At 45.8% G+C, this 11593-nt stretch overlaps 1 protein-coding gene across 1 annotated transcript; it reads right to left on the minus strand.

Annotated features, from left to right (window-relative positions):
- Positions 1-4479: 4479 nt before the first annotated feature.
- Positions 4480-11316, minus strand: LOC119845856 (keratin, type II cytoskeletal 3-like). Its single transcript, XM_038378741.2, has 7 exons — positions 10569-11316; positions 9443-9657; positions 8626-8686; positions 7875-7970; positions 6508-6672; positions 5974-6099; positions 4480-4704 (listed from the first exon to the last, which is right to left on the minus strand). The coding sequence occupies exons 1-7, from the start codon at positions 11187-11189 to the stop codon at positions 4480-4482; spliced, it is 1509 nt and encodes a 502-aa protein (XP_038234669.2). The 5' UTR covers positions 11190-11316.
- Between the last annotated feature and the right edge of the window lie 277 nt (positions 11317-11593).

Raw genomic sequence — 11593 nt, forward strand, 5'->3', positions numbered from 1 at the left:
ATAATCACACAGAGGTCCCTTCTGGCCCTATAAACTATCCATCTATGAATCCCCAACACTAATCCGGTGGCTTGACAGAGACCAAATCAGTGCAAGTTAGAGAAGCCCTTGGGCTGCTCTATTTTGCATCCAGCTGCCTAAGGCCTTAAAGGACTGATCCAGCAGTTGGGGTTTACTGAGGAGTAGAGACACCTTTGCCAACACCCATAATGCCAGGAACAAGGAAGGTTGGGGTGTAGAGGCGCTTCAGCAGCTCGATGTCACATGAGGATTCCCCTCGGCAGGAGAACTCTTCACTAGTTGGTTACACCAGCATGGTGGTGGATTTGCACTGTTAGGCTACTCCCACACAGCAGCTGGGAGGGGCGATTCCTAGCTCGGGTAGCTGTACCCACGCTAGCTTTGCCTGAGTTAGCACCTAAAAATAGCAGTGTGGCTGCACCAACTCAGGTTAATTGCCTGAGTACAATCCTGGCCGAGCCCCTGGGTACGTCCTCGAATGACTAGCCCAAGCTGCTGCCCATGCTACCACCACCACACTCCTTTTTCTAGGCGCCAACTCGGTTGGAGCTAGTGCGCGTAGAGCTACCAAAGCTGGGAATCACGACTACCAGTGGCTGTGTAGACATACGCTGAGAGAGAGGCGCAGTTGCTGTAATGGGTTCAAGCTCTGGTCCTTTTTATGTCCGAGTGAGAAGTTCATTAACAACAGGTTTCAGAGTAGCAGCCGTGTTAGTCTGTATTCGCAAAAAAAAAGGAGTACTTGTGGCACCTTAGAGACTAACCAATTTAACTATGTTTTGCTTCTTGGGATGTTGCAGTTCAAACGATCTTTGTAAAATACAAGAAGGTTCCAACCAGGGCTGGTCAGGATTTTTTTTTATTTTGACAGCTAATGCGGGTTCTTCAGCACTGAAATTTTCCACAGAAACAATTTTTATTTTTGCCAAAATATTTCAATTTTCCGTTATAAAAATCGAACTGAAACACTTTGTTGCAGGTCGGTTTGGGCCTAATCGAAATGTTTCACTTTGTCAAACTGAAGAAAAAAAATAAACTGTTTCAATTCAGTTTGACATTACCTTGAGCTACTGCTGTGCCTCGTGGGAGCTGCAGTTTGGATGCTTCATGCCCCCATCTTTCTCTCAGAGCCAGGCTTACTGACTGGACTACATCTCCCATGATGCACTCTACTGTAGGGGTGATTCTGTGCTCAAAACTTCCATTCATTAGAGCCCTTCACCAGTGACATTTACCAACCTACCCATCCTGCTGAGAGGTAGGCGTCAGAAGTTCTGATTGATTCCCCCGCAACCTCATGCCCTCAGAGCACTGGACGAGTCCTCAGGCTCAACCAACGCGGTGCATCGTGGGAGTTACGTGACCACAGTGCATCATGGGCACCCAGCCCATCGAGGAGAATGGATACATGAGGCACTCATATGACAACTGCCACCAGGCTCTATGGCAGCTCAAGTGGGACACACAATAATGTCAAACCGAGGCAAAACAAACCATCTCAATTTGGGAATGTCAAAACAAAGCGTTATGAATCCAAAATTTTAGGAATTTCCCATTCTGCCTGAAAAATTTGATTTTTCAGCTTTTGGCACCAATGCAGGACTAAAATAAATTTTGAAATATCAAAATTTCCCACTGGATGAAAATTCCAGTGTTCAACCAGTTCAAGTTACAACTAAACTGGGCTTTCTTTGGAAATTTGCCTATTTATTGCCCTTCAGAGCCATAGAGGTTTAAGGCCAGACGGGACCTCTTCTAATCTCCTGCATGACACAGGCCATAGGATTTCACCCTGTGATTCCTGCATCATTCCCATAACTTCTGGCTGAGCTAGAGGGTACATTTTAGAAAGACACCAAGTCTTGGTGTCCATGTGATGGAGCATCCACCTCTTCTCAAGCTGTTCCATTGGTTAATTACCTTCTCTGTTAAAAACTTGCACCCGAGTTCCCATGCATCCAGCTTCAGTTTCCAGTCATCAGATGTTGTTATGCCTTTGCTAGACCAAGCTCCCAACTTACACAACGTGCTGGTGATCATTGTTCCACTGACACTTCTCTTTCTCTGCTCAGAGAACACGTGTCTCAGATTCAGTAGCATGTGGTTCTTGTCTGCTGAGACCACAGTAATGTAGAGACCGGGGTTTTCTTCACTACTCCATAACATGAAGTGTGACTCCCTTGATTTCAGTAGAGTCACACTGGCATAATACTAGCATAACGGAGAACCAGACCCAGTTATTATTATTTCTTTCCAACTCCACAGTGACCTCCAAAAAAAAAACAAAAAAAACCCCCAACCTTGCAGCAGATTCAAACTGCCCTGCCTCTAGGACAGTGGTTCCCAAATGTGTTCCATGGCTTGTGCAGGGAAAGCCCCTGGCGGGCCAGGCCGGTTTGTTTACCTGCCACGTCTGTAGGTTGGGCCGATCACGGCTCCCACTGGTTGGGTTCGCTGCTCCAGGCCAATGAGAGCTGCTGGAAGCGATGGCCAGCACGTCCCTCGGCCCACCAGGGGTTTTCCCTGCACAATCGGCGGAACAAGTTTGGGAACCACTGCTCTAGGAAATGAACCCCATGTCAATAATCTTAACAACATTTCAGAACACAAACGGCCAGACTATAAGCTGGCCTAGGTCCATGGACTTCAACAGACCTTCATTGATTTGCATTAGCTGAGACTTTTGCCCAGAGTATCGTTGTATGTCTGTTTTTTAACCAGAAGAACTCTTGCTTTTTATTCAGGATCCTGACCACAGACCTGTTCAATCTTGTATAATAATAATGATACATAGACATGATCTGACTTGTCCGCAGTTTATTGCAAATGGTCACGCCCCAAGAAAATGGAACGCCCCATGAATAGGAAAGGCAGGTAAATGGTGACAGTATAGCATATTCTACATCACAGAATGTTTTGCAGCGAGTAGTTTGCTCTGTTATCTTTACAATAAAGGCACAAATACATCCGGTGGAATCGGGTACAACTAAAGGAGTATGGGGGATGAGTGGAATTGGTACCCACTTGTTTATGGTGAATGTTGGTTAGAGCCTGTCTTTGGATACCCAAAATAACAAACCTGCCTAATCATTCCTTAAGGGGAAGCCTGTCGTGTCTAGATAGCCACACAAACATTGCTAACTCCTCAACTCAGCTGAAGATGGATTATAATTTTTCCACACTGACCGCAACTCAGACCTATTTGTAAAGAACGCAAACAGGAGATGCAAGGCACAGTAAATACAATAGCACCCAAGAAAACATAGCCATTTCAGAAGAAGTGCTAGGAAAAGAGAAGGAAAGTTGAGTTTTATACACATTACCCCTTGACAGCCACAACAGCCACAAATCTACAGCACACCCAGAGGGGCAGAGCTCTCCCTCCTCTAAATCAGCTCGCTGCTTACTGATATCCTCAAGTGATGTATTTCTTTACAGGGTCTTGTCACATTTAATCGGTGGGTGCGTTTCAGTTGACATGGACCTTTGGTTTAAACCCGGCAGGTGTTGCTGCCAGGATGGCACGTTGCTCCCTCCCTCCCTTCGGGGAAGATGTGATCAGGATCAGGTGGTGTTTTGAGGGCGTGGGCCGTAAGGGATACAGTTCGTTTCTTTTCTGGATACCAGAGTTGGGTTAGGTGGGTTGTGCTGCTGCCATGTGAAGATAAAAAGACGCTTTTTTCTTTCTGGGGCCTGGCTCCAGTGCTCAGTACCCTCCTGAACCGGATTTGGTGGAGTAAGACGTGGCGCATCGCCGTACGACCGAGGAGGAGCTGCCGCTGGAGCAGATGCCGCCGCTGCCAGCTTGGTAGCCTCTTCCACTTCCAGAAGAGAAGCCACCACCTCCAACGCTTCTGCCGCCGAATCCACTGCCACAGATGACTCCTCCACTTCCGCCGCTGAATCCTCCACTGCCGCTGAACCCGCTGCCACAGACAACACCCCCGCTTCCGCCGCCGAACCCTCCACTTCCACCGCCGAACCCGCCGCCACAGACGACACCCCCGCTTCCACCGCCGAACCCACCGCTTCCGCCGCCGAACCCGCCGCCGCAGACGACGCCCCCGCTTCCGCCGCCAAATCCATTCCCGATGCCTCCTCCACCTCCACCTCCACCAATGACAGCTGCAAGAAAAAGCACAGGGTCACCCCGTCAGCATAAGGGCAGCTCACAGTCTCCAGGAAAACACAAACAACATATATCAATGTGAAGACCACAAGCTACTTACAGACATTCACATGAGACTGGCCTCCGGCTAGCCTGTGTAGGAAAAGAGACACAGGTCATTCATCCAGGAAAGCAGGTCATGCTTCCACAGAGCCCTGCTCATTTGAGAACTTCCCATCCTTAGTGCAAAGGACGTTGCTAAGTATATATTTATTTCCCACTTATAATAGCTCCTAGCAAATCTGGGAACTTGAAACCATTTGAAACACAGATCCCAACAGGCAATGCACCTACCTGGACTCTTCTCCTTCCAGCAGTTTCCTGTACATGGCGATCTCGATATCCAGGGCAAGTTTGACATTCAGCAGATCCTGGTACTCTTTCAATAAGTTAGCCAGATCCCCCTTGTCTTTCTGCAGGGCACGTTCAAGCTCGTCCAGTTTTGTCCTAGCATCCTTGAGGGCCAACTCGCCCTTCTCCTCTGCTTCGGCAATGGCAGACTGCAGCTGTGCGATCTGAAAAAGAGGAAAGGCAATGTCTAAATTCCACTCTAGACCTACTTTGTCATTGGATTCACCAAAGCGACATGTGGCTGGAAAACAGCCTGGGGCATGACCGCAAATTTCGATTTTTCATTCCCCCACCCCACTCCAAAAAAAGTACTGCCCCAAATCCAAAGTTTTGGGGTTTCAGCCAGAACTTTTTCACAAAAACTTGAAAATTTCCAATAAAACTGGAGGAGGGGGGGGGAATGACCAGTTTCCACCAGTCAGCAGGGTGAGTATACATGTTCTTTCTTTATAGCTAGGGAAGCTGAGCGGCAGAGAAGGGCAGTGACTTGCCCAAGGCCATGTCTAGGGCTCAATTGCCCCAGATGCCATGCAAAGAATAAGGAGAACTGACACACCTCTGGCCCCTACCCTTTGCTCTCCTGCTTAGATTATGACTCCGGCTACAGGGCTCCTTATCTGATACCCCTTGCTGCAGGCAAGTGCGTGGAGGACCAGAGAGCCCAACCCACCCCACCCGAGTAGTCATAGGCTGGAGTAGCTTCATGTGCCCACAAAGAATACATTACTCCATGAAAAGGGAATGAACTAATTTACTCTTCATCCCAAAGTGAGAGGAGCGTTGCATCTGGCTGAGTCACAATTCAGTCTCTGGCCAGCAAAGCTACCAACCCCGATATATTCAGCACAGGCTATGAAATCTATTACCGGGGGAGTCCTGGGGAACACCTCAGCTAGAACACCCGGAGTCAGGCATCTCCCGATTTCCTGTTCAGTCCTCTACCCACTACACCATCCTTGTAGCTCATTTGCACGCAGTAATCTGACCCGGGACACTGAACTAGGCTGAGTGATTCGACGCCTATGATTTTCTAATTCACTGCAGAGGTTTTACTGGGGAAGTGTTTTCAAGCCAGTGTCAACCCCGGTTTCTACCCACCAGGCTGTCTCCACATTGTGTATGCATTAGGAGCCTCGTATGATTCAACAGCCCCCAGGATACCTTGGCTCTCCATTCCCCACACCACCCCCTATTACAAAGTGCTGAGAATTGTGGCCTGCCAAGGAAGCAGATGCATTCCAAGCACATGCTGGCTCTCAAAGATCTGCAAGTTTCACCGACTTCAACCAGCACCTGTGTCTTTAATCAGCAGATGCCATGCCTGCGGGCTACAAATGGCTTCCAGAACGCTACTGCTGCTGCTGGAATTCCAAGGGAATATTATCCCTGAGCCAGCCCTGTGCTGATACATACAAAAAGTTCCCGGGCCATACCTGCTTCTTCACACTTTCAATTTCAGACCGCATCCTCTGGATATTCCTTGTTAGCTCTTGGATCTCTACCTTGGTGCTGCGCAAGTTGTCCCCATGTCTTCCAGCTGTGCTCTGCAGCTCTTCATACTGATGGGCAGAAATAAAACAACCATTGAACCACATATCGCTGATACCTACAGAACACTTGGTAATTGTTAGGCAGCTGCTGTGCTGCCCATCATACTGGCTTACAATGTCTCTTTTAGGTGTCTACGTAGATGCAGATAATTATCTTTGGGTAATACAGTATGGTTCTCTGCAGTGTGAAGGCCCCATGACCCCATTCTACATCTTTGGTCCTATTCAGAATTCAGAACAAACATGAACCATGGATCCTCTTGGGTTGTATGTAAGAAGAGAGCTCCTGCCTGGAAGCCTATAGTTGTAAATATTTGTTTACTATGTGTAGTTCTTCCATTGCAACTGAGCTGTATTTATGAATCAGCTGTGAGTGATATTTACCATCCACGTATCTTGAGCTGCTTGATTACTTACTCTAGACTGGTACCAAGCCTCTGCCTCAGCTCTACTTCTCCGAGCGATCTCCTCATATTGATTTCGGACTTCCTGAATGATGCCGTCCAGATCTAGAGATCTGTTGTTATCCATGGATACAACCACTGACAAGTCACGACTTATCGTCTGCAACTGAGATATTTCCTGCAAGGCACCAAAACATTATTCATCTCTCGCATGTATCTTTCATGCATGTTATTTCCCATCTCTGCGCCTTTTCCTATTCTCCAGTCTAAAGTCTGCCTATAGAGATCTGTTTGCTTCAGTGTAGGACAGACATAGTCTGTCATAAAATAAACACAGCTGAGCAGGAGGAGCTCTTACAGAAATGAGAGTGTTGCAAAAAGGTCCTTGGCTTGTTTCTAAAGTCACAGCAATTATGAGAGCGGATCAAAATTCTTAAAGGAAAACCATTTTTCGGTCAAAAAAACCCCCAAAAATCCCAGCCTTATCTCAAAAAGAAAACTTTTTGTGGCTACATTTCATTCTTCAGTTGAAACTGGAAAAAGAAATATTTTGCCTTTTTTTCCCCATTATACAAAAATAGAAAGGAAGGGGTGGGGAGAATGTGGCATATTCTACAAAAAGAGATGTAAAAATGAGAAATCAGCTCTTTTTCAATAACTCCCAGACAGAAGCAGTTTAGAAATTTGTTAACAAAATGTCCCCGTTTCTCCACCAGCCCTGGTAATTAGATGGCATGTCCTCATTTCTGAACTACATGTGTACTCGGCTACTTATTTCAGAAAGCACTTGTAGGGTTGAAGCCAATGGGTGAAAACTTGGCCTAATTAAACTCAATGGCAAAAGTCCCATTGATTCATTAGGGCCAGGGTTTAACCCGTTGTCTGTGAAGTGCTATACAATAAGTGCCAAGAATTCCTGAGGCCCTTCAATGGCAAAGCAGAGACTAGACCTGGTCCCCAACCTTGAGTTCAGTCCATTTGTCTGTGGATACAACGATCAAACATGATTGCTTAAAGTTAGGCCTCTAGATCCATATTTACGCTCCAAATAAATGGGCTGATTTTCAAAAGCGAGGAGCCCCTATTGACTTCAGCAGAAGCTGTGGGTGCTTAGCAGCTCGGAAAATCTGGCATCCTAAAGGTGATTTCAGGTGCCTAGCATTTGGTTCCAGGTTAGAAATGAGTCAGTCTGTATCTGTACGGAGTCAGACTTTCTGGCGCAAATGTTTGCAGAGGGAAAAAATCATCGTCAGTTTCAAACAGTTCTAGCCATCACCCAAAAGAAACCCAACCCTCGTATCTAATCAGAGTCAAGCCTCTTTGGAAGGGACCCACATCACCCAATTACCGGCTGCTCAAGGGAAATGGAAGGCTCCTTACCTGTTCAAATACAAATCTCAGGAAGTTGATTTCATCAGTCAGACTTTGCACCCTTGTTTCCAACTCTACTTTAACCATGTAGGCATTATCCACGTCCTGAAGGAAAGATCAGAGATATCGTGAATTGTTTAATCTTCCATTGGGTATGGTTGAGCATGGCAGAAATAGCATCTTGTGTTCCCTATCAAGAAACAGCTGTTCTGCTGTTGGGGGTTCAAATGTAGCACTCTGAAAGGTGTGGAAAAACAGGACCTTCGGGATTAGTTATTTTATTACCCATTGCAATAAAACCAAGGGGACATAGCCTAAAGTCATTCTTTTGCACCACTATTAAGGTTAGAATGTCCTTTCTTTCTTTCCTCTACTGCTTTCCCTTTACCAAATATCCCTTTGGAAAATTTTGTGGACTTTAAGTGTAGAAGCTGAAAACCGGACTTGTAAGGAACAAAAATGTGTTAATTTTCATCAGGCACTCAGATAGCACTGTGATGGACACTATAGAAATACCTGCGTAGACAGACATATATTTTTCTGGGCATCTGACAAATTCAGTTACCCAATCACAAGTGGATATTGGGTTGTAACACATAGGTGGTAGCAACTCAGGTATTTTGGTGCAGGCCTGTGTCTAACTGGCATTTTTTCCTTCTAATTATGATTTTCAATGGTTATATTTTCATTGAAGACAGAATCCCGTTGAACCCCTGTTTAAAGCTTCCCACCACATTCTTTAGTTAGCATGGCCACTTACCTTCTTGAGCACCACGAAGTCATTCTCAGCACTTGTGCGCTTGTTGATTTCTTCTTCGTACCTGTTTCAAATAAAGAGACAAGCTGGATTTATTTGAGTTTTGCTGCTTCAGTCACCAGTAAAGAAAGGCTAGACTCAACTAAGGTTCAAATCAAGTCTAATATCAAATAATCTAGATACTTAAATCAGAGCACCTGTTCTCATCTCCTTCTCTTCCCCATTTTACTATACCAACAGTGTGCATCTAATTGACCCTTCATGTTGTATTGCCACTAACTCCTTCTTGCTAGCATCCAGATGGGATCCAATTCATCACTCCTACATCCTTTCCACCTTCAGATCCCTCCTCAAAACACACTTGTTCCTTGAGGTCCACAGCCCATCAGCCACCCTCTTAAGAAAAGAACTGCTGTAACACAACTGATTTACACCAGGATAAGAAAGAATATTAGAACTCAGGGCTTATTATATACCTATAAGTGGAATGGGATGTTTTTTTTCTTAAGTAGTGAATAAAAATGTTTCTCTGTTCTTGGGCTTTATCCTTCTTGTGATTTTCAAACCACAGATGGGAATTAGCAGTCCAATTCCCATTGACTACCCAGGGTCAGGTGCTTCTCTGCCATTTGTGCCTTTGAAATTAGGCCATGTTGGGATTTTCAGCCATAATTGGTATCAAAGAGTTTATGCATGGGGAAAACTAGACCCTGCTGTTCAGCACTGAAGGCACAGTAAATTGATCGATCAAGTTTGCTATAGCTGTAATATATTTTAATTTAATTTAATGTTTTGTTTCTTACTCTGTTAATGCACTTACTTGCACTTGTACTCCTCGACATACTGCTGCATGTTCTCCAGTTCTGACTGCAGTTGTCCCTTCTGACTTTGGAGTCCATCTAGCTTCCTCTTCAAGGCTTGGATAAAATTCTCAAACAAGGGTGCTAAGTCCTTCCTAATAATTGTTCCGCCTTGCTGTTGTAAGAGTTCCCACTTGGTGACCAGAACTTTATTTTGTTGTTCCAAGAACCGGACCTGAAACCCAAAAAGCAGATGGATTAAGTATTCCCTATAATACTTGGAAGAGTGGCATTATTCAAGGATCCTGCTGCATTGTACAGACAGGAGAGTTCTTTCTCAGTTGAATGGTAATATCAAAGGTGGTCAAAGTCATCAAAGTTTGAAATGTTGATTAAATTTCAAGGTATGCATGACATTTGGGGATTTGAAACCAAATAGCAGAAAATTTCAGTTGCATTTTCATGGCATTTTCACCCTGTTTTGCAAAAGCTCTGAGCTCACTGAAATGTTTCAACTTTTTGAAAATTTTAGGAGAACAGATTTTTGCAAAACATTTCTGACCCTTTCCGCTCACTGCCCTCCAACCAGCAGTTTGTAATATAGCTTAGGACTATTCCATCAAAACTCAGAATGGCAACCAAAAAGAATCTGAAAATAGTGAGCTCCATCACTGTAAACATTCTGTGGCAAACCATGAGCTAGTGTAAACTGTCCTCGTTGCATTGAAGCTGAGGATCTGCCCCTATGAAAGCAAATTAGAAATCCTAGTTTTCCACTGTAAATGGGTCATTTGATAATCAAATTATATTAATAAATAGGTAGCATTCAGGCCACGTAGAAAGAGAAATTCACAGTAGTAAGACCAGCTAGTGAATGCTAAATATGTTGTGATGACTTGAACGTGACTTTCTGGAGCATCCTACAGCTGAAAGCCGAAGAGTAGCTTGAAGTAGCTGAATCCATAGCAAGGCCCATTCAGGAGAAGCTTTTGATCTCTCTCTATCTCTGGATGAGAATTTCTAGCCTATTTCTGATCACTGCTCAATTTTCCTTTCTTACCAAAACTGAGATGGAAATATAGAAACAACCCTTTCTGCAGTGCACAAAGCAGTTCAAAGTGCCCCCCTACTGCCTTGACTTCTCACCTTGTCGATGAAGCCTGCAAACTGGTTGTTGAGGACCTTGATCTGCTCCGTCTCCTGAGTTTTCACTTGTTGGATATGGGGGTCAATCTCGACACTGACTGGTTGCAGGAGCCTTGGGTCAACTTGAACGGGCTGGATGCCTCCAGGCTGCCCAGGTCTGCCAGGTCCGAAGCCAGGTCCGAAGCCAGGTCCAAAACCAGGTCCAAAGCCGCCCACTCCTCCTCCAAAGCCGCCCGCTCCTCCTCCAAAGCCGCCCGCTCCTCCTCCAAAGCCGCCCGCTCCTCCTCCAAAGCCACATGGTCCTCCTCCATAGCCGCCCACTCCACCTCCATAGCCGCCAAACCCGACACCAATTCCACCACCAAAGCCACCAGCTCTGCACCCAAATCCTCCACTGTAAGAGCCCCCCACAGAAATCCTTCCACCTCCACCTAGATTATGCAAGCTCCTGCTGCCAAACCCTGCACAACGTCCGCCACCTCCATAGCCCCTGGAGGAGGAATAGGAGCTGTAGCTACTCCTGACTCTGCCTCCCCCTCCTCCACCTGCACCAATGGCAGAGCATGAGCTGTAGCTCCTTCTGCTGCCTCCAGTGGATGGAGTGCACTGCTGGAGATACATGGCTGCTCCGTCTAAACAGAGTAGAAGATGAAGAGGAGAAGAATCACCGTAGCTGTGGTGCAAGAAGATGAGTGCAGAGTGAAGGGAAGTGAGTCCCTCTGAATCAAGCACTGGGGATGCTCCCTTTTAGCTGCTTCGGGAGATGGGCTGGGTTTGCATGGGCGTGACAGAGGATATGATTTTATTGTGTTCTTAAGCTTGGTGTGGTTGACAGATTTTGATCTTCAATTGGCCAATGACCCTACCCAGTCACACACCCCTGCAATGCAGAAGGGAAAAAAACAAAACAAGAACCATGTCACATACGCCTCCTGGTAACTCTCGCTGACTAAGATGTCTTGCACTTTTTTAGGGTGTCTGAACTGATCTCTCTTTAAATGATGCAGTGAATCATTAATTTCCCC

The sequence above is a fragment of the Dermochelys coriacea genome, chromosome 20 (genome assembly GCF_009764565.3).
Source record: "Dermochelys coriacea isolate rDerCor1 chromosome 20, rDerCor1.pri.v4, whole genome shotgun sequence".
NCBI classification, from domain to species: domain Eukaryota; kingdom Metazoa; phylum Chordata; order Testudines; family Dermochelyidae; genus Dermochelys; species Dermochelys coriacea.